This window comes from Artemia sp. Qi Xiang Cuo, chromosome 11 (assembly GCF_049724085.1).
Source record: "Artemia sp. Qi Xiang Cuo chromosome 11, ASM4972408v1, whole genome shotgun sequence".
Taxonomy (NCBI): Eukaryota; Metazoa; Arthropoda; class Branchiopoda; order Anostraca; family Artemiidae; genus Artemia; species Artemia sp. Qi Xiang Cuo.
The window spans coordinates 42982688-43007226 of record NC_142804.1 but is presented as its reverse complement, the minus strand read 5'-3'; the positions used below and the strand labels follow the sequence as shown (position 1 = coordinate 43007226).

General features: G+C 35.5%; 1 protein-coding gene across 4 annotated transcripts in view; it reads right to left on the bottom strand.

The window, feature by feature from the left end:
• The window catches only part of Klp10A (kinesin-like protein 10A), a 91754-nt gene that overhangs the window by 37989 nt on the left and 29226 nt on the right, over nt 1-24539 (bottom strand). For 3 of the 4 annotated variants that reach the window (XM_089096795.1, XM_089096796.1, XM_089096798.1), the window contains exons 3-6: nt 22387-22467; nt 18196-18396; nt 9056-9305; nt 1842-2114 (exon numbers count right to left, since the gene is read on the bottom strand). In XM_089096795.1, coding sequence (XP_088952921.1) covers nt 1842-2114; nt 9056-9305; nt 18196-18396; nt 22387-22467 — 805 coding nt within the window. The remainder of the gene's footprint in view (nt 1-1841; nt 2115-9055; nt 9306-18195; nt 18397-22386; nt 22468-24539) is intronic. The other variant, XM_089096797.1, reaches the window with a different exon arrangement.

The window sequence follows — 24539 nt, the reverse complement described above, 5'->3', positions numbered from 1 at the left end:
GTTTCATAGCCGCAAAGACAAGTGACGGGTAGGGGCGTAGTTCCAGCTTTTTTATTGGTTGGGGGGAGCAAGAAGGGTCCATATCCGGATAGTCAAGGGGCATGGGCTATATAGCAATTTTTTTCTCCAAATTCCTGGGGTGGGGAGGCAACTACGCCCTTTCCTTCCCCCCAAACTATACCCCTGGTGACGGGTAACACAATGCATTGGACCTATTTAATTTGCGCCATATATTTGCACATTAGGGGGAGGGATTGGGGTAAAGTATTTTAACAGCATGAAATTGGAAAACAATTCTTACTTCATAATATGCAGAATAATTGTAGCTAACATATTTTGCATTTAGACCCGCTATGCTTCAACCCCCCAACCCCTAGTGTACAAATATATAGTCCAAATTATATAGGTCCAAGTACCCAAAATCAGGAAACAATCAGTTCGCAACCTGGGGATTGGAACAGGCACAGTTGCCCGGATCAGAATCTGAAGGAGAGGAGTTAGATTTTCCAGCAGATGCTGGTGGCAAAGATGTTGCAAACCACTTTTTTACTTCAATTTGGTGCTTTTATAAATAAATGAAATATAACATACATATGATATGAGAAATGTGACTGAATATAGCTATTTGAATATGCACGGCTATTAGGGTAACATTTCTTAGGTTTAAATGTAGAAAAAATTGCAATTTTTATTTTTTTTTTTTACAAAATGGATGTCCGAAATCAGGCATTGTCCAATTGCTGAGGTATTACCCTAAGCACAAGATTACAAAAGGGATAAACTAGACAGTTAATTAAATTGATGAAACTCTAGATGAAGGGGTATTACCTTTTTTAAGCCCAGGAAAATCAGAATCCTTAAAAAATTTCATTAAAAGCTGAAAGTGATGCTGAAAATAAATGCTTAACTGGTCTTTTACCTACAAGGCAACTCTAAAACAGCAACTGTACCCAATATTTCCCAAGGAGTACTTTATTTTACCAATTTTACCGTATTTTACTTACCGAGTTTTTATTTTCCGGTAATTTTACAACACTAAACCATACTGTGATGTTTCGCTATATTTCTAGAATTCTGAAAAACTAGTACTTCACTGAAAACACGAAACCAATGAAAGAAAACAAGATTAGGAGCAGAAACTGCTTAAGTAGCCCGTAGCAAATAAAAGCTAATTTATAAAGCTTGCAATAATCTTTTACAGAACATTAAATGAATAAATCCTAATTTACTTTATTCTCTAAAAAAACACCCAAGTAAGCTCAGTTTTCAACAAAGCGCTTGCTTTTCAGAATCCTTCAAACACAGGAAACAGTTTTACAGATACATGTTGCATAAACTGCGAAACAGTAATTTTGTTCGTTTTTAGTTTCAGCTTAGCTTTCTACTTGTCAGGAAAACTTATATCTTTTCAAAATTAATTTTATAAATTGATTTTATTTATAATTAAAATTTATAATTAACCAAATTAACTTGCAATGAACAACGATCAGAACGATATAAACAGCAAGAATAGAAAGAAATCAAGTGTAAAAATACACAGAAAAAGCAAAGAAACAAAAAAAGGAGAAAAGGGTCATTATTTACAAAACTATACCTTTTGAGGATAGATGTCGCAATAAAAAAAAAAAAAAAAAAAAAAAAAAAAAAAAAAAAAAAAGAAGCTAAGAAATAATTATTCATGTTCAAAGAAGAAAAATGCATCACAGATTAATACTCAAAAACAATGTCCAAAAAGAAAAATACTTCACGAATTAATACACAAAAATCAGACAAAATGCACAAAACGGAAAATGAAGAAGACTAAAGCAGAGCAAAATGGCTTTCCCTCATGGGAAACATACCTTTTTTGTTCAAAGGCCTCTTACGAACACAGACCGTGATTTGGTGATCTTCTATCATTTCAGTTTCTTTTATTGGTCGGAAGTCTAACGTTGCTCGATACTCCCGTATCATGTTTATGAATTCCCAATTGGGATTTCCGGGGTCAATGCCCATCAAGCTTTCCTTTTCCACTTTCATCTCAGCCTGTTTCGCTCTCCGCTCCTCACGATTCTTTTTCAGCTTTTCAACTTCTGTCACCACATTGCTTCGACGTCTTCCCTGACCCGGGTTAGCTTAAATAAATAAACAATTATTGAACCAATAGCCCACTTTGAGACTGATGACCAGTTCGACTTGTGACAGATAGAATAAATTATTTTTGTAAATATCGCTATTTGACAGCAGAAAGCTTGTATTAGCGTTTAATTAGATTATTTGCGGGAGCAGAGACACCTTACCAAAAAGAATAAGCATTAGAGACACGAGGTCTCCTTGGGCTCTCAACGCTAGACATATCATCTCTGTCACAGTAATTTTTCAGCCAACACGCTCATCAAGAATCTGGTCATGAATTCTTTAAATTTCCATAGGAAAAAAAGTTAAGCGCGACGAGTATGATTCGTAACCCATCAGTTACTAGATGCAAAGAAAGGCCAAGAAAGAATTTATTCTATCCGAAAAAGCACTTATAAATAGGAAAGTAGTAAAATAGACCGAAACCAAACGCACGGACAAAAGAGGCCGTTGTCAGAGTAAGGCTGTCAAGATAAAAATCAATTTTAAAATTACTATAACTACTTGCATTCCTACTTTTAATCATAGATAACATATTACAGAAATAATTATAAGGCATATAAGGATTTTTTTTTAAGGGAAGCTGTTGTCACTCACAAAGATTATAAATAACCTGTTAAATTTTCTTTACAAGCATATTTTCTGGCGGTATCCAAATACGTTGGAGTCAATCAAACCGATTTTAGACATATTTACGATGCAAATACTATCACAAACTTTAAAATCGATATTTTCATCGCATTCACGGCCAAGTTCTAAATCCCACCTTGGCCTAGATATTTCCATGATTGCTGCATGATTTTGAAAAATACGATTTCATTTGATACTATTAAAGACAGAATTCTCTCGGATTTTCTGGAAACTCTACACAACTGTCATACCCATTTGTCTAGATTTAATTTTACTGGTCATTAACGATTGTAACCATAAGTAATGGGTCTTATTTTGTTCACTAGACTTTGATGGCATAATTCTCACAACTCTTTATACTGAACTTGGTCCACTTTAATAATAGACTTTATAAGCGCTTCTACAATTCCCATTGGTATAAATGTATTAAAAAGTCAAACATACGGTGTTAGTTTACAAAAGTTCATTCATTGCTTCGTATTCCTGAATTTCCATTTCTATTCCCGAATTTTTTGGCTTCCACAATAAAACTAGGGTCTCCATACTCTACCAAAAAATTAACATTAATTTTTTTTAGCGATTTGTGTTTCCCGTTAATGTTCATGTACTTACTGTCATCCAATTTTAAAGAGATATCTTTAATTTTCGATATCTTAATTATTAATTAAGATATTAATCTAATTTTTTTCGGGGCAGGAGGCATGATTGGTTTGTGAGAGGGGATACTTTCGAGAACGAAAGCTCCCGAAGGCCCTAATTGAATGAGCAATTGATATTGTCATATTTCTAAGGGACCAAATACAAAAATTGAATAATAATTTTGCATTCGAAAAGGTAACTTTGAAGGGGGCTCATTCAATCAGAAATTTGAGGGGCTAGTGTCTTTTTTAGTGGCCGAGGGTGATTGGGGGGACACCCCTTCTGCGCGCACCATTTCCCAAAGCATGTCCAGTCGGAATTTTGAGATAACCATTTTGTTCTGGCCTCCCCCAGGCCACTCAGCTTTTCCCCAGGTGGCGTTAGGGGAACGCTCTACAGATATGTAGGGTACCTCTATAGGAGGCACGGACCAAGGGGGGACCTCTTCCCTGGGGGTCTATAATAGAAACTGGGGCATCCTCGCCTGGGGCCATAAATACAGGCAGAGGAGGAAGAAGGCCCCTCAAATGTACACTCAAAAGGGCCCACTGGTTTGTCCACAAGTCCCAGGAGTTACAAACCTTCTCTCAGTAATGGGTTAAATTGCATAGTGATACAGAACACCATTACGGGAGGTTCCTCTACAGGAGGACAACAGCAGCAGGGCGTAAGATCCAGATCTATGGACAACGGCCTCTGTTAAGGGCTGCCTCGGCGCTTTCGAGGTATCTGCATGACTGGGGATCTTGCGGTCAACTCTATTCCCACTTGAGGAGTGGCGCCCCTCAAGGAAATTATAGCCTAGAAAACGACACAGCATTGGGACGGAATTCTGACTAATGGATAATTCTGCTGGGCTTCGTATGTTTTGACGAGCGTCTTCGGGCTGAAAAACCTCTTCCTAGCTAATTTATCTTCTATGGGTTTCCTCCCCGTAGTAGTATAATATTTGTAGGCATGAATATATAATGAGTCAGAGATAATAGACTTAAGATTATCTGTGCAGGATTTCGACTCTTGTTGATACAAGAGCATCGCCAAGTGCTGAAAACCATGTTGTGACCAAGATGGGCCCAGGATTGCACAAAGCCTCCATTTATGGAGGTCCCAGGGACTTCTTGCTGTCCGGTTCTAAGCCGGCATAAGCACTTCTATGTAGACTTGAGAAGATATGTGATCCCTGTTCTGCACTAGTATCCGGGATCATTGCTTTTCCTGAGGCGAAAATAATTTCAAGGATTTAAAGAACATGAAAATTGGTACTTGGAATGTTACGACGTTAAGAAATATGGCCATTGCATCGACATTTTGACTGACGAACTCAGACGATTCGAACTGGACTTATTAGGAGTCTCAGAAACTCATATACCAGGAGTAGGAAGCGTGAAATTAGGTGATATAGAATTTGTTTACTCAGGCAGGAAGGATGGGGTACATAGACAGGGAGTCTTCTTTAGGCTGGGAATCTTCTTTAGGCTGGGAAAGTATTAATAATAGAATACTAATTGCTCACTTTATGACAAAAAAGTTCAGGGTATCAGTTATAGTAGTATATGCCCCTTTAGAACCGACTCACAGAGATACTAGTGACTCAGATGAATTTTACTTACAGTTACAAGAGCAAAAAGACAGGGTCCCAGGTAAAAATATTATGTTTTCACGAGAAGATTTTAACGCCCAGGTCGGCAGAAATAGGGATAGATGGTATCCTAGATTCGGTAAATTTGGTGTAGGAAAAGAAAACAGTAATGGATACAGAATTTTGCAATTTTGTAGGTATAACAATCTAGTTATAACCAATACGGTGTTTGGTCATAAAATGGCTCATAAGTTAACATTGTATTCCTTGGTGGTAAGACAGCAAACCTTATTGATTATGTTATAGTAAACCGAAGACTGGCAGGATAAATACGAGATACTTGGGTATATAGGAGTGCTGTTATTGATGTTAGAAGTAAAGATAACGATCTAGTAGTGTCAAGGGTTAATTCAAAGCTGAAATATCGGAAGGGTAACTACCTCCCGGGAAGTTATGATATTGGTTTGAAGCTGCCGAAGGTGTCTTAGGGAAGAAAGCTAGAACCGCAGCTATGAATATTAGTGAAAAAGATACCTTGGGTGTGAAGGAAGATTTGTTTTGTGAGGAAGAATTAGCGGCACTACTAAAGGGATTAAAAAAATAATAAGGCTACAGGTGCTGATATTGTGGTAAATGAGTTTCTTATATAGGGTGGCTCTGAGGTTAGAAATCAGTTACTGAAGATTATTACTAAAATTTATGATAATGGGCAAGTACCTAAAAATTTTAGGAAAACATAAATTAAGCCACTTTATAAGAAAGGTGATAAAAGAGAGTGTGGTTTTTATCGAGGCATTAGTCTGGTCTCTGTAGGTAGTAAATTACTTAGTAATATGATACTTTTTAAACTGAGAGATGCCATAGATAAAGTTTTAAGAGAAGAACAGTGCGGTTTTAGAAAAGGTAGAGGATGGGTCGACCAAACTTTCACTCTTAGGCTAATGATTGAGAAGTGCATAAGTTGTCAAACACCTTTGGTCCTCAGTTTTATAGATTATGAGCCAGCGTTCGATTCTGTTGATAGAAGAGCTTTAGTAAAGGTTTTATGTTTGTATGGTATACCAGACAAATAAATTAAAGTGATTAGTGCTATGTACGAGAATAACACTGCTGCGGTAAAGGTAGGAAATAAGGTTAGCAGCTGGTTTTGTATTAAATCAGGAATCAAGCAGGGTTGTATCCCCCTTTATATGGATTATTTTGATGGACTTTGTCTTAAGGAGCACAGGAAAGGCAATGGGAGACCACGAAATTAAATGGGAAGGAGAAAAAGTCTCCTGGACTTAGTCTATGCTGATGATTTAAGCATCCTAGATGAAAGCGTGAACAAAATGAATGACGTTTTAGAGGTTTTCGAGTTCAGGGTGCTAGAATAGGTTTAAAAATTAACGTTAAGAAGACTAAGTCACTAAGGCAAGGAATAGGTGAAGATCAAAAGGTGACGTAGGGCAACAACAAGATGATCAGGTGGGCAGCTTCACTTAACTTGGTAATATTATTAGTAAAGACGGTGGGAGCAGTGAAGATGTTAAAAGTAGAATAGCCAAGGCTCAGTGTGCTTGTTCACTGTTAAAAAAGGTTTGGAAGAATAAGAAGATAAGTCTGCGAACCAAGATTAGAATATTAGAAGCTACAACGATGACAGTGGTCAAATATGGTTCTGAGGCAAGGGTGCTCAGAAGAGCGGATTAAGATTTACTAGATGTTTTCTAGAGAAATTGATTATGGATTGTCCTGGGTACCCGGCTGACTGACCGTATTTCAAACAATAGGCTATACGAAAAATGCGGTTTAATACCACTCTCTAGGGCTATAATGAAAGAAATGTTGAGGTGGCTAGGGCACGTTGTGCGGATGAAGGATGACAGATTGCCGAAGATTGTTCTTTTCGGCCAACCGTCTAGGGCTAAACGGAAAGTAAGTGGTCCTCGTCTGGGGTGGGAGGACGTCATAAAGAAAGATTTAAAGGAAATGGGAACTTCGTGGGCGGGTGTAAAAAGAGAGGCTTTGAATAGATTGGGATGGAGGAGGAGCGTGCGTAGCTGTGTTTGCCTCAGGCGGCTGGGTGCTGCGGTGAGTTTTTAGTAGTAGTAATAGTAGTAGTAGTAATTATTAATTATAACTAATTAATAATTAATTAAATGTATCTTCAAAGTTAGGGAGATCCTTAACTTTGAGGACATATGTCATCAAAGGTACTATTGATCCAGTTTAATAGTGAACTTTCTAAATGTTTTTTTGACCTCTCACCTCTCATCAGGAATCATGAATGGTCATGAACTCGTTAAATTTTCATTAAAAAAGGAAAAAAAGTCAAGCGTGACGACAAAAATTTGTAAGCTATCAGTTAATAAAAGAAAAGATAGGCCCAGAAAGAACTTATTCTAATTGAAAAAGCACATATAAATAGGAAAGTAGTAAAATAGTCCGAAACCAAACGCACGGACAAAAGAGGCCGTTGTCAGAGTAAGGCTGTCATGATAAAAATCGATTTTAAAATGACTTTATCAGTACTTTTATTCCTACTTTTAATCATAGATAACACATTACAGACATAATAACAAGGCATAAAAGGATTTTTTTTGTTCTATATAAGGAACTTTCTAAATGTTTGTATTATTCCCATCGGTCAAAAGATGCAAAATTGAAAGATGCAGCGACAATTTACAAATATCAAACTCCCCTCTTCCTATTGTACCGCAATATTACTTGGTATTTCACAGTAATAATAAAACACATTTTAATTTTCTAGCATAATACACATTCTATGAACAAGCGGTTACACCCATTGACTTATCATATTACAGGCACCATTACTAGTCACGACATTACTTACAATTCCTGGTGCTTTTGGTTCAGATTCTCGAGTTTTGTGTCCCTATAATTTCTTATGTTTCTTCTGTGTCAGGTTTCTGAAACGGAGGTCAACGAGGGTATAAGAAGTCAGCTTTCTTGTACCCTCGTTCAGAACAAACTCCTGTGTACCTGCATGTATTATCCACCTTCCAACAAAACGTAAAACGTTAAAACTTCTTATTCATGGGCCATATTAAACACAGTACTAACCACTTATTTTATCGTAATACACAACCTAGCTCCTATATCCTAATTCTGGCTTTACCATTAAAATATAATCCTTACTTTTCAAAGAGCGTTTAAATGATAGTGCCCCCTAACCCAAAGTGGAAGTATGTCACCAGAGTGGGAAAACTCCTTCCATGAGGACAGGGACAGATCAAGTCCTGGTCTCGCTGGTTAGGTAGTTTGGAACGGCGGTCAGTGGCATAACTCTGTAAGCTCAACCAAAGTTGAGCCACCTACAAATGGGTACCTCGAGAAATCTGGGAAAGGTAAACAGGAAGGGCTTGCTAAAGCACAAATATTGCCGGGGCCCAGCCCCCTCCATTCCACTTCCTGACTGAAGTGCCATTAAACGGAGATCAGCACCTCCTATAGAGACTACAGAGTCCAATGCTTCATTCTGTAGTTTTTTTTAAATCAAAAAGTAAACTTTTCTTCTGCAATAATCCGATACAAAAAACTATTAAGTTAATACAAACGCTTATAAACATTTAACTTTTCTTAGAATTCAGTATTGCCCTTTCAATAACAGTGTCCCCCTACCCCAAAGTGAAAGTATGGAACCACAATGGGAATAATGAATATTATGAAAACAGATTCGGCTTGGGCCCAAGTTCTATAGGTATACTCTTCAAATGATAGCATTTTATTCAGTCATATTAATGTACAGTGCGTGAAATTTCTTCTTTTTTTTTTACGTTTTGGGCAATAAAGAATTCAAATGACTAGCATTAACGAAACATAGAAAGTGTATACAATGTATGCAAAACTTAGTTTGAGAAGTTTTGCTGTAACCACATTTCGACTTCAGTAAGCGTCAAAAATTTTGCGTAGAGTAGAGCAAACGCTTTAAAAGTTATCAAAATTTAAACACCAAAACTTATTAATTTTTGGATTTTTCACAAAGGACTTTCTAAGAGAGCACTAGTAGTATCAAGTGATCAGTCCTTTATAAAATAATTTAGACAATTGACAAAATACTTTTAAGAAAAACTGTAAATTCAAACTTACTCATCACTGCCGTTAGTCTACTTGAAGACTGATTTAATCTGGGAACAGTATTTCCGAGGTTCTCCTTTTCCTTGTGAACTGAAGAGTCCCGGTGGATCTCTCGCACGCTAGCTCTAGGAGGCGGAGGCTCAGGAATAGTGAAGTGACCATTAGAAGCCAAATTAGAACTAGAACCGCTTAACTGAGAGTAACGAGTCCTTTCACTCTGTCGTGTCTGCCTTGGAATACCCACTGAAGGCCGCGGTATAGACTTTAAAAAAAATCCAGACTAAATTAATGTCGGTATTTGTACGTTTTCTTTCTCTTTTAGCTAACCAGAATTTTTTTTTTTTTTTTTTTTAAATCTTCGACTGATAAATACTCAATAGGTAACACTGTCATAACTATATACCTAAAAAAAACTCCGTAAAAGAATAATATATGGTTAAACACATTCTCTTTACCGAAACGCACAAGAAAACATCAAATAGTTAGTACAATCAAAATGCGGTTTGACCTTGAAAATATTGGAACAGAATGATTTTTATACCATTCGATAGAGGAAACACACTAACACACTCAATATCGGCATCGCTAGCCTCAGGCAAAATGGGTCAAGTCTGCCCTGAATGTACGGAGTGGGCAAAAAGCTAAGAAGACAATGCCTTGATAATATATTGAAAAGGATAATTTTCATGAGGTTATTGAGGTCGTAGAAAACGAAAAAAAGGTATAATGGGTCCATCACTTGAATTACATGGATATTTTTTTTAATTCCTCCTTAGAGTTTGAAGTGAGAGGGGTAAAGTACGAAATCGGCAAAATATCCTATTTTATTGAGTAAAGATTCCTTTCTAGGGTTTTCTTGATCGCAGATAACAAAAAAAAAGGAAAGAAAAAGACTTGTTACCTATAAAACACCAGCTATTGCGATATTACGGAATATAAATTGCATAATTCTTCTCTAGAATAGGCTACTTTTACGGAAAGCCTAAGTTGAGAAAAGTCTTTTTGGTTTCAAAAAACTTTGGTTTCAATTTCACTTTGTCAAATATAAAAAGAGAAAACTTTCAAGAATCATTGGCATTAACTGCAGATTCATTGTCTTTATCAGCTTCCATGGCATTCTGGCAGAACATCCCTCTACATGATTTGCAAGCTATATAGCAATCCAGACCCACTTCTTGCATGAGGATCTCTCTGAGTCGCAGCTATTCGATTTACAGAAGCACTTCGCAACTTTCTGAGGCTGTAATGGGGCAGGAGACAGATCAGTCATCGTATAAACAAAGACTGTTTCTTTGCACCTGAATCCCCAGTGAAGAGGGTCGAAACTGTTATCTACATTCCAATGTTGGACCTAATGATAGACGCGCAGAGAGTGAAACTTGGTAGATGCAGGAGGGAGTGGAAAGTTTCGAGGATGCATAAACTTTGAGGATGTTGAAACCTTCTGTTGGAAGATACTAGAGCGATTTGAGTTTGTGTTTTCATCATTCTTGTGTCCATAGATGGACAGTAAACGTTCTCCAGCACTAACTATCTCCTCCTTTGCGCTCACCTTCAGGGAAACTTCAGAACTTCTTCGGAACACCTCGTTTTCCTTAAATACATACTTGTAGCCTTTCCTTTTCCAACACCCTGTACATGGGAAGTAGAATTTCAGCCAAATCGCGCATGACAGAAAAGAATGGAATAGTAGAGCTCTATTCCTAACCTAGTTTTCATCATGTGTATGTCCCACGCAACACTTATACCACATTTATCACTTATGGAGCATAATATATCTTATTGAAATCACAATTGACATGAAATGAAAAAATAAAAGAACGAGAAAGTCACTATCATCACCAACTAGCACAATAGGCAGTATATTAGAGTTCTCAACAGCAGTTTTGACGATCTTCTCTTCCGCTTCAACCTCTGCCTGCTTAACGTCAACCCCCGTTTCACATGGCCTTTCACCAAGTACGCGGATGAACTTTCCTTTTGTGTTTGTTAGATAGAAATTCTTCCTTGGGCATTTGAACATATGTATCTGCAGTAAACAGCACCTCTCTTCCGTTAAATTTCACACGTCTGCTTTGTGTCTGGTCTTTTGTTACATGTCCTCCATCATACCGTCAAAAATAACTGTAAGGTGAGGGCATCACATTTCAATAAACAACAAGCGCTGGTCAAATATAATTGAATAGCTGCTTCCAGTTTCCCACTGAAGTCTATGCAGAAGAGCTCCAACATCCAACACGTGAAGGTGGGGTACTATTAGTTCTTTCCTGTTTAAGCACAGGTTATCTACGTCTTTACAAGGTTCAAGTAAAGCTTTCGCAAGATCAGCGTTGTTTGGTGTCCTCCTGATCCAGTCGTCGTCAAAGAGTAACGAAGGAAAAGCACATAATTCGTATTTTAAGCAGTCTCTTTTTGGTATGATTGAACGTTTTGCAACAACCAAAAACCTCTGGAATTTCAAGCTAGGATCTATGTGCTTGATGGCCAACGAGCCAGCTCCCTTGGCTGTCATGAGGCTTACTTGCGATTTCTTTCTGAAAAAATAATTCTTTACTGACTTGTCAACCATACCATCAACAATCACTGCTCCCACGTTTAAAGCTTCTTTCTGAAAACATAATCTTTTACTGAATTGTCGACCATACTATCAAGAATCACTATTCCCGCTTTTAGAGCTTCTTCCATGTTTGACTCTAGGGGAGTCATTATTCCATTCACTATATTTCTCAGTCCTCCACAATCTTCGAATAAATTTGACTTTTCAAGCATTTCTATGACAAGTAATGTATCTTTATGGTCCTTTTTCTGCCATGAGAACCCCATCTCCTTGTGCGGTCCGCTAGTCCAGTATTTTTTTTTTTCCTGTAAGTTCCAGCATGAGATAGTTTATTTCAATGCAATCAGGACGCATCATAACCCAAAATTTTCACGGAAATTCTGTCATTCCACCTCTACCAGTAAGGTCTCCGGATGTATTAAGCCTCCTCATAAGTTCCTCTCTTGTTAATAGGTCAGCTAAAAACCCACCCTACTGCTTTTTCGGGCGCTTTATCATATGAAGGACATCGTCACAAAAGGATCTATACATTTCTGGGTGACAAACGGACAGGTTGTCCATTTTTTTAAAGTAAATTCTCTCAGTCTTTACATACTGGTTATGGCTCCCAGCTGCGATATAGGGAAGCATTCTTTTTAATACGCACAAATGTTCGTCCTACCGACCGGGTCTCTCTGCTCTTGGGAGCCGATGAATTATGCCAACTATATCGAGTAGCTATATCCAAAGCTGGAATGTTCCGTTTCCAAGGACTGAAAGGTCTTCTTTCTGCTTGACAAATGCAGCTTAAAGATATTTCAGTACTTAATCCATATAGGCATCTTGCAAACTTAACCTACCGATGATGAGCCCTTCATACATAGCTTTCAACGGATCTATTGTTATGAATTCCTCGACCTTTAGTAGGCAGATTTGCAGCGTCCAAACTATGATCATGTTTCCTCGCAAAGCGCGAGTTACTGCTTTCCCCAACAATATATGAGGCACTGTTTGTTCAGCATAAACGATTTCCTGATCCTTTCATGACATGTCCTAAAATCCTCCTAGTTTCAAGACAATCTTTTTCAGGATGCGTCCTGGTTTTTCACTTTCTATTATTTTCATAGACTTCCACCGTAGGTGAAACATTACGACAGGCACGAATCCGTTTTCCTCCCCTTGCTCGGTTACATACATCAAGGCAGAATACAAACATGGAGCACTACTCGAAGGAAGATCGAGCATAAGTAGAAATAAGATACCTGCTTTTGTAGATGGTTCTTGAAATATTGCTTACAGGAACCCAATCAAAGGCCGTGAAGTTTAAGGTACCTAGAAACTGTCCAAAACAAGTCAAGCTCGAGACAAGGATTGAAATTTGAAATTTGCTGGAGGTTCTCATATTTTATCGTTGAAAGAACTGTGTCGTTTGCTTTGTAATTCGATTGTGGAATTGCACACCATCGGTTAATACCTTGGAAAGTACCCTTACCATTTAAAGTACAAATATCAGGATCTACAATGGCAGCCACATGCTGCTAAAACCTGTTTCAACATAACTGGGTTTCTGCTTGTTGGTGGCTTGCTACACACTTTTTAACTTCTGCACATCATCGTATGAGGAACGGAACTCTTGTTCATTCAGACTATTAATGACAAAACGTGACTTCCGATGGCGGTCTAGCTGCGCAGCGAGGCCGACTTGCAAAGGTAAAAGTGGGCCCATTTTGCCTAGAAGTAGCGTTGTCGAAGCACATTTTTCTCTATCAAAGGGTATGAAAATCATTTTTGTTGCAATTTGTTCAAGGTCTGCCAATTTTCGATCGTATCTTTATTGCACAAAATAGCCTACTAGAAAAATTTTCCTCCACAAGATCGTAACATTATAATCAAAACAACAACGGAACTTCATTTTCAATTTTCTCCGCAGTTTATTTTAAGGGGTTAATCAGATTTTGAATCTAAATGCCTCAAATATAAGTTTTTATCATAAATTTGGTAGGGCACACTTGTTTTGAAATAAAACAGAAAAAATAAGAGAAATAAAAGAGGAGATAAAGAAACAACAGTGGAAGCGTTCTTTTCTTCAGAACAACCAACTAGCCATGATGGAAAGAGGCCCTTAGATAGGCTTTGCCAAACATATACAAGTTCCAGGCTAGCCTCCAACCAAGATAGCTTACAAGACATCTTTCAACTTAGACAACGTTAATAAAATTGGTAAAATTTGAAGTAAAGTTGTAAAAAAAAACACTGGAATACTTAAAGATACTATAACAAAACCAGCCGTGGCCAAGTAGTAGTACTTAGCTTATTCTTAAACTTTCCAACGAAACAACATGCACATACCTACAAGCAGGATGAGGTAGAGGAAATCGTCCCTTCAAATTTGTTAAAAAATCGGAAAGGACGATTTTACCAAACTTCTAAATAGGTGTGGACCTGTTACAAACAATCCACATGTTACACTCAATTATATAGATATAGACAAGTATTTTTGTTGTTCTTTCTATATTTTTCCTTTTTTAATTTGTTGCTTTGGCCTATTGTTTTTCAAACTATTTTTCTTATATTGTCTTTGACCCCATTTTCTCATAATGTTTTTTTTTAACATGTTTTTAATGGTGATAGTGTAACAATTAATTTAATATCTTTCTTTATGACGTTAATTTTCGCTAAATTTATCTTATATAATTATCTACTGCGACTTGTTTTCTTTCGTAGTTCGTTGTTTTGATAGAATGAAAAGCAGTAATTTAACTTTTTTTTTCTAATATTAAAATCTCCCTCCCATATTGCTAAGACCATACTTAAGTTGATTTTTCTTTTATGAAAGAAAAACAGACGTACCATATTGTCCCCCAACAGGTAGCCAACAAAAGTGGGCGTAAAAAAAAAAAGATTGAGAGGAATAGTCCAAGCCAAACATAGATGTCTCTAGCATTTCAAATTAAATAGGTAAAAATTGTCAACCATCTCGCAACACCTTTGAAATAAACAATGTATTGAGGGTAACAGTGGTAGCAGATGCGTATTAACTGATAACCTTCATGGTTCCGGATCATTATCAAACAGTTCGTGGTAACGAACTGTAAGTAAGGAGCGACCCGGCTCAACAGTAACCGAACCTCTAAAAAATCGGAATTTTTATACCAATAGATATATCAAAAGAATCAGATTTTTATGCTGATTTCAAATATATAAGTTTCATCAAGTTTAGTCTTACCCATTAAAAGTTACGCAAAAAAAACCTGAGAAAACTTGCCTTATCTCGAAAAAAAGGGGGAAACAACCCCTAAGTCATAGAACTCTAATGAAAATCACACCATCAGATTCAGCGTACCAGAGAACCTTACTACAGAGGTTTCAAGCTCCTATCTTCAAAAATGTGGAATTTTGTATTTCTTGCCAGAAGAAAGATCACGGATGGGTGTTTATTATTTTTTTTTTTTTTTTTTTTTTTTTTCCAGGGGTGATCGTATCGATCCAGCAGTCCTAAAATATCGTGAAAGGGCTCATTCGAACGGAAATTAAAAGTTCTAGTGCCCTTTTTAAGTGACCAAAAAAATTGGAGAGCAACTTGGCCCCCTCCCACGCTCATTTTTTTCCCGATGTCACCCAATCGAAATTTTGAGATAGCCATTTTGTTCAGCATAGTCGGAAATCTAATAAATAGTCTTTTAGGATGACTTAATCCTCCACAGTTCCCGAGGGAAGGGCTGCAAGTTATAAGCTTTTCCCATTGTTTACATATAGTATTGGTTTTTGGGAAGTATACAGGTGTTTTCAGGAGGAATTTTTTTCTAGTGGGGGGTCGGGGTCGGAGTAGGGGTTACGGGGGAGGATCTTTCCATGGAGGATATTTCCTTGGGGGAAGGGACATTTCCATGCCAGATTTCGCAGCATTATTTAAAAAAAGATCAGAAATTAAGTAAAAAAACAAGTTTTTTTCAACTGAAAATAAGGAGCAACATTAAAACTTAAAACGAACAGAAATTACGTATTACGTATATGAGAGGGTTCGCCCCCTAGTCAATACCTCACTCTTTACGCTAAAGTTTTTTAGTACTTTCCAAAGAGCTATCTATTCTAATTAACCGGCCTTTGTGATTCATGGGTTTGTGATTCAAACAAAATTAGAACTTTAGCGTAAAGAGCGAGGTATTGACAAGGGAGCGAACTCCCTAATATACGTGATAAAAACATACAAATATAGAAATTCGTTACGCAAGTTACGTCAGAACAAAATTTCGAGAAAGCTAATTAGCCAAAAAAGGAAAATTAATGTGCGAATTTCGTTTTAATTATTCATATACGGTGAGCCAAAATCAAAGCTGCATTAATTCAAAAACGTTCAGAAATTAACTTAAAAAAAAAAGTTTTTTAACTGAAAAAAAAAGGAGCGACATTAAAACTTAAAACGAACAGAAATTATTCTGTATATTAGGAACAGAAATTAGGCTGTCCCCTCCTCAACACCTCGCTCTTTACGCTAAAGTTTAACTCTGTCTCACAACTTTATTTTTTAAAACAATAAAAAGCTTTAGCGTAAAGAGCGAGGCATTGAGGAGGGGACAGCCCCTTTCATATACAGATTAATTTTTGTTCGTTTTAATGTCGCTCCTTACTTTCAGTTAAAAACACTTGTTTTTTTTAGTTAATAAAAATAAGGATCTGATTTGCTACTTGTCGTAATCCGTATACAGAAATACAAGTTTTATTAACTCTACGATACAACAATAAAAATTCACATCTATTCACTTGTAACGTCGGTAACTAACTATTTCGTGGAATGGAGTGCAATTCACCACCCAGGCTTACATCTGGTTTCAGAGTTCAAGGCTATTCATTAAACTTACAGAATATATAATAAGTTGACAAGTGAGTTTAGGAAAAATCACCACACTACTAATCAACTTCTTTTCACCCTAGGGTGGGTGAGAGGAAGGGGACAAAGGGTATTTTCGACTTTTTTTTCTGAAGGCAAAAGACAAATTTCAATATCTATGGGGGTCATTTATTTACTTTTTAATTTGAAAATACCAAAAAATTATTTTCAAAATCTAGCAGGGGTGCAATTACCAACCGGCAATGACCTGTTGTTTTGTCTATTTAATTTTCCCTTGAGAAAATCAGCAAAAAGATTTTCAGCGATATTCCCAACAATTTCAGTCTTTCTCCATGGTTCTTTGGATCCAATCTCCTCGGCCACAATAGAGAAAGAACTTTTTTTTGGTGATGACCTAAAATCCTTGAAAACCTTCCCCCACCGTTTCACGGAAGCATTTTGAAGTTTAATTGCAAAATTCTCCTTGAATCGGAGAATTTTGCAACCTCATTTTGTATTTATGTCCATATTGGTGTGTGAGTTAGGCAGAGATCTATTTATTGAGAAACCTGTTCATTGAGACTCTTTCGCATTGTTTATGCCGACCAAAACCCCTCGCCAATAGAACCACCTAGTTTTTCCAGAACTATTTTCAGGAAACATTGAAGAGACACAGAATCTTGACATCAGGTTGTCGAAGAGGATTCCACGTTCGCTACACGTCCAATATTAGAAGCAGAGTTGCCATCCCTAGTGATCTATCACTAGGGATGGCAACTCCTATTTCTGGTGATTTTTATGCTCCAGAAAATTTCCCCCACTGACAATCCCCCCCCCCCAAAAAAAAGAAGAAAAAAGTCACCCATATGCAAAATTGACCAGCCAATGTCAAAATATGAAAAATAAATTATTTTGTTCATATATTCTTTTTAGTCCCAGCATGTTATTTCTCTGAACTTCCATCATAGGGCAACCTTTTTACAGTTGTCACTAATTTCATACTATCAAATTATTTCCTTCAAACTTTATCTTACCCTGCTATAAATACTATGGGATATTTTACATAATATATTCTATCTATATTTTAGAATATAGGTATAATATTTGAAAACGTCTGCTTTTCTTCATTTCTTTTATTTTTCATATGTTTACTTCGGCTACTGAATTTTACGACTGGGAAAATTTCCTGGGGGGTGAGATTAACCGTGGGGGGGGGTCCATTAGGGAGTACGGATACAGGAAAAACGGAAGTGTGTGACAAAATAGGAAGGAAATAATTTTTGTAGTGATTAAACAGAAATATAAAATCAGTGGTGGTGCTTTCATGAAGAAGTTTTTTTCTAAGAAAATTACTAGAATTTTTGCAAAGTTCAAAAGAATCTTTCCCTGTTTCACAATTCCCATACCAAGACGAAAGTTTCTGATTTTGATATTTTACCGTTACCGAGCAATAGATTGCTGATTACGATGCAAACAAAAGAACTACGAAGCCAGCCGTTTTCCTCCCAAACATGAAAATAAGATAGGCTATATAAGGAGCGCATAATTTTCAAAAGAAACCTAAGATTTAGTTTATAAATTTGATCTTCATACGCTAATTCTAATAGCAGATTAGCATAACGACCACTTCTGAATATTTGTTAGTAGCTACAAAATACCTCATCGTTAGAAAATAGCCTAAACAGCTAAAATACTAAATTGCAAAAATACAGAGTAGGTACATGGGTACAATGATGGTAAAAGGATGCAGAAATCAAGGGGATCTCACACTTTTGTCATGCGTCTCACCAAATGTGTATTTCTAATCCCACCACTGCTTGATCGAGTCAAACAGCCAACACTAGGCTGAGACATCCTATTGTTTTGAAGAATAGTTCTTTCAGATGATTTATCTATAACTCTCCTATGCAGATCCGAACCAGTTGATTTACATTTAGGAATGTATAATGGGGGACGGCCCATCAACGTGCTAACACTCCTTCTTGTGGACTAAAAATCAGTTCTGAGTTGAAAATAACTATCAGCACAAGCTTTTTTGTAAAAAGTCAATTAAATTACTCTGAATCTAACAATCCCTTGTAACGAGCTCTGGGTCAACAGTCATATCAAAAGTAAGCGAAACTTCTAAAAACAACAAAACAATTTTTATAGCAACATATAAATCAGTCTAATTTTCATAGTCATTCGAAATGTGTAAAATTCAATAAGTTTAACATTCATTATCAAAAGATAATTACAGAAGAAATTTTGTGTGATTTCAGAAAAGGTTGGGAAACAACCCCAAATATTTTAGTGACTTTGATGAAATTTCACCATTGATAAATCAGTGAAACCGGCATTTCCAGGAGTGCGATGCAACAGGTTTTAATTTCTTATTTGCAAAACTATAAAATTACGTTGTTTCCCAGTTTTTCAAAAAAAAAACGCTATAAAATTACGTTTTTTCTCAAGAAAATTAATTTTTGAAGATGCTTGTCTATCTGGTCTTGCCGTATGCCACACCAGTGGTCGTAAAGTATTGGGAGGGATCTCAATTTAGCAAAAACTGTAAGTTCCATCGCCCTTTTTAAGGGCCAAAAGTAATCAGGCGCAAATGGGCACTCTCCCAAGCCATTTTTATCTCAGGGTCTGTATCGCATTCAAATTTCAAGGCAGCCCTAAAAATCTAAAAAACAATGTGATGATATAAAATATTTATCATATAACGATAAATTTTTTATGTTATGAAAAATTGCTCTTTGAAGAAAGCTTGACTTGTTACAAGTACACGTTCTTGGTGACTTGGTACAAGTTCCCTCTGAAACTAGCAATTTTGTGACAAGCCCGCAGCTGTAGCTTTCAACAAAAGGATAAGATATTTTCATCATCGGATTCATTAGTCTCAGATCTATCCCTTCATCGAGCCATAATTACGATAGTACTTACAATTTCACCAACAAAAGGATCTAAAACTGCTTAAAAAACTGTCCTTTTTTGACGATTTTTACAAATTTTCGACTTATTTTTTATGTAAAAACCCCTGTACACCAAATTTCCAAACTATAATTCGGTAGATGTATAGAACTGAATCTCAGCCATGGAGTGATACGAATATTTTCATGTTTCCTGTGACAATAAAACCGTAGGCGAGCAAAAATATAACGTACCAAAACTCTCAAAGCGAACATAAACCTTATACATCTTTAATCTCAAGATCTTACAGATATTTTGATTTTAGAGTTAACAAATTATATAACAAAATAGATATTTTGATTTTCTTAACACGGCCTTACACATCTTGCTCTTGTTAAATTCAAAATATGTCCTTGCTAGAATAATATATTATATGATTTATCACAAACTTTTAAATATCTGGTATATTATTCTGGGTACCATCAGAGCAACATCAGCAGATGGTTGCTCTGACTTACCTAGCTAACTTTGAACCAAATATGAATGAAGCTTCTAAGAAAACTGCCAAGTGTCAAAAAACACTTGAAGACCTGAATTGAATACTCTTTATTGAATTGAATTTGGTAAATTTAAGGAAACAAAAAAGATTGATCAGTCTACTCTCGTGGCATCCATCAAAAAGTATGGATGACTTATAAGAGCAGAAACTTCGCTAATATCGAAGAAAAAACATGATCAATGGAATCTAGCGTTGACATTTTTTTCAGTGTAATATTAACTTAAGATTAATCAAATTTGAGCCTGATCTTAGTTTCAAAAAAAAATTGAAGTTGAAACAAAAAGTCAAGAAACGCCAAACACTAGACGGTTTTGGTGATTTTTTTTCTACGACAATAGCACCAGTTTCTACTCTTATAAGTTACCTATGCTAGATACTAGCCATAGAAGAACAGAAAGTCACAGAAAGCGGTAGAAAAACAGAACAATTTTGAAAAAAGGGAAACTACGCCAAAAATGGGACTGCGATCCTGACAGAGATTACAGTGAAATTAAAAGCAGTCCTAGTATAAAATTAGAGCGAGGCTATCAAGCGCTTTTCTACAGAAATATGAAATTTCGTGTTTTTGTCCGTAGCAGGGTGATCAAGAATGCTTGTTTGTTTTTGTTTTGTTCCCAAGGATCATTGTATCGGATCAGTGGTTGGAGAATACCGAGACACGGCTCATTCATTTGGAAAACAATGTTTTTCAAGTTTAATTATTGGTTAGCTTCATTGACTGGGTTAATTCATTGAAAGGCTTCATTCATTTATGCCCAGTATTACAAAATTATACACCAGTTGACTGGGGGGTCAGAGCTGTGTGTGTGTGTGGGAGCGGGTCAAAAAGTCTTTAAAAAATATTTTTAAGCAAGTGTTCCAAATTTTTACAAAACATTTTATGGATAGGACTGTAACTTATATTTACTGAAAGTATATTTACTGAAAGCGCGCAGTATGGATGCTGAGGAAGGAACAGCTTCCCTCTTATTGGAAAAATATTGAAACTTCCTTAGAACAGGGTTTATAAAGGACCCCTCCCCCCCACCCCGAAAAAAAAATCGAATACGACTTAAAAATTTATTTTTGGCATTTATACCGAACAGGAATTTTCCTATATATACAATATACGCAGGAATATATACTTTATTATTCAAGAAGTCAATCAAACTTACTGTCAACTGACTTGAAAACGACCTAAAGCTACTAACCTAATAAGTATGGAATATCAATAATAGATGGTAATATATATATATATATATATATATATATATATATATATATATATATATATATATATATATATATATATATATATATATATATATATATATATATATATACATACATATATATATATATATATATATATATATATATATATATATATATATATATATATATATATATATATATATATATATATATATATATATATATATATATATATATATATATGCATATATAACGGCCACATAAATAGAAAACTAACAGAGGCGAGATTCTGCGACATTTCGCAATCAGATTTTGCTGTTATCGGGAGTAACACTGTATACGGCATTGAGAATCAAATTCGTGCAATGAACGATTATGAGAAATGACATCCAGTGGCACGAAGATTATTTCATTCTTTTTTCTATTTTTTGGTAAACTAACTGTAAAAAACTTAAATAATTGTATATTAACTGAATTGTATGGATAACAATCAAATTAAATAAAAAAAACATCATACCATTTTGGAAAGCGTGGACCTGCATACATTCCTTGTGGATTGATTTGGATAAAGCATATAAAAGTCCAAATAAATCACTTATTCAGAAGTTTAGACATTGAAATAGAAATGGTTGTCTGTTTTCATTTCGATGATGTTTCATTGAGTCGATTTTCCTTAATTTCTATGAGCTAAATAGGTTTAGCTTTTTCAAACATGACTAGTCATTTGAAAACCCACTAGGCTGTTCTTGGGATCACAACTGCTTATTGTCGAAAAAAAAATCGTATATCCCCAGTTAGGTCTTAAAACGAATATCTCTATAGTTCTAAATTTTTAAAAAAGCAAAAAACCCGCTATTTTTTAATTTCCCTTCGATAATTCTAATTAAAAAAAGGATGGGTACGTAAAATCAATACATATCAATTCGTTTTTGTTTTATGGTTATCAGAGGGGAAATAAAAATGCAGTGAGGTTTTTTCTGTTCTTCTGAAAATGTACAATTATGGAGATAAGTCCTTTTGATACCCGACTAACGATATACTCTTTGATTTTGGAAACAATAATGCATTAGAAAAAAACGAAGATAGATATTTGGTTGCCACAATGCACGTGTGCATCCCCTCCCCCCCCCCCCCGAATGTATTATTTTTATTTAAAACAAGAATAAATCAGATCTTGACGGTCACTTCTTAATGCGTATTTCACGGCACCAGAGTTGAGAAAATTTATTATCTAAAACAGTAAATATTCAAAAATCATATATTGAAGAACAAATACTTGATCAGTTTTATTTTCTAAATGCTACAATGATCCTAAGATGATAAACAAAACTTACTTTTTGTGAAGCTGACTTTTGGATTTCCACAGATGAAGGAATCAAATTGGGATTTAGTTGTAGTAGAGCATCTATGTCTACCTAAAATCCAACAATATATTGAAATGTAAGCCTAACAACTGTTCACTGAAATGTAAGCCTCACAACTGTTCAACAGTAAATGAAAAAAAAAAACAATGGAAGAATGAGATCTATAATCTGAGACCCATAATTTTTTAGGTCCAGATAATTTTTTTAGACCTACTCACCTGGGATGGAGGGTTGAAGCAGTAAATATGGGATTATTTTAAATAGATCATAACTAGATTACTCAGAGAGGGAGGAAAGAGAGATAGGGTGGAAGACAGAGAGAGAGGAAGGAGAGCTATAGAGAGAAAAGAGGGGGAGAGACAAAGAATGAGAGTGAGAGAATTAGAAAGAGGAAACCGCATTAGAAGGAAAGAAAATTCAACAACATCCCCATGGCCTCCTGCTACAGATATATTTTCAAATTTTGCATAATATTGTAAATTTTCTCAAACGTTCTAACATTAAAACCGTTTTTATTTTCAATTTCTTATTCATTATAAAAAAAAATCACAAGAAACTGCAGTTAAACATATAAAAAACTATTCAAATAAATACATTTCGACAGCCCACTTAATAAGAAACTAACCACTGATGTCAATCTCTACCCAAAATTCTGAGACTAAAAATATCCTGCATCAAGAAGCTCCTGCTTTGAGGTTGTTTCGATTATAAAAACAAATAAGCAATGGTCTATTAAAAGATACTATCAAAATATTTAGCAAAAAAAAATGGAAAGGTAAATCAGGATAGCGCCTCTCTACCCACTGCCTTTTTTCCAGGTTAATACAGATAAATATATACAAAATATATATATATATATATATATATATATATATATATATATATATATATATATATATATATATATATATATATATATATATATATATATATATATATATATATATATATATATATATATATATATATATATATATATATATATATATATATATATATATATATATATATATATATATATATATATATATATATATATATATATATATATACGAGGGCTATTCAGAAACTAGGGAACGTTTTGTTATAAAACAAAAGCTGGGTACAGGAAAAATATTTTATTATATACATCTGAAAGAGTGACTAAAATGCTACTTTTCTACATAGTCACCCAACAAATTAACGCACTTATCGTAGTGGTGTACAGGCTTCGAAATTCCTTCATCATAGAAATCCACCGCCTGCGATCTCAGCCACTCAGTGGAGCCACCGGAGCTCGTCATCAAAACGCTGTGTCGCTAGCCAGTTCTTCATCTTCGGGAACAGGTGAAAATCACTCGGTGCTAGGTCGGGACTGTAGGGTGGATGTGGGAAAATCTCCCATTTGAATGAGTCTCACGAATCCTCTCATCAACTTCGGCTAGAAGATCATCTATCACAATGCTCGGGCATCCACTCCTCTCTTCATCATGCACGTTGGTTCGGCCATTTTTAAACCGGATACACCATTTTCGCACTGAACTTTCATTCATTACGTCGTTGCCATACACTTCGCACAGTTGCAGATGAATTTCTATCGGTTTTTCACTAACAAAAACCGTTTTACGGACCGCACTTCACAACAAGCGGGATTTGAAATTGCAGCGCACATTTTAAATTGGAATATTGGGAAAACGATCAGTACTGAAATGTTCTCGTTTTCACGACTGGATGCCGACTGAAGCTACGAGTACGCGCATATATATATATATATATATATATATATATATATATATATATATATATATATATATATATATATATATATATATATATATAACTTTCAGCCATGACCCCTGATTGAATTATGAATTAAAGTTTCCGAAAGATTTAAACAAGAAATTTGATATTTAGATTTGAAAATATCAACCCACACAAAATAACTGTTTCTTGCTCATTCCCAGTAATATTCTTCAATAACTCTCAAGTAAATGCTGTATTTGAATAATTGTACTCAAGTTCTGTGCTCAACTTCTGATAGACAAAATTCAGGTTCTTCAGTACAGTTTTTTTCCTCTGCCAGAATACATTTATGCGAACATATAAGTACTTTTCTGGTAGTTCTGCTTCTTTTTCATTTGCAA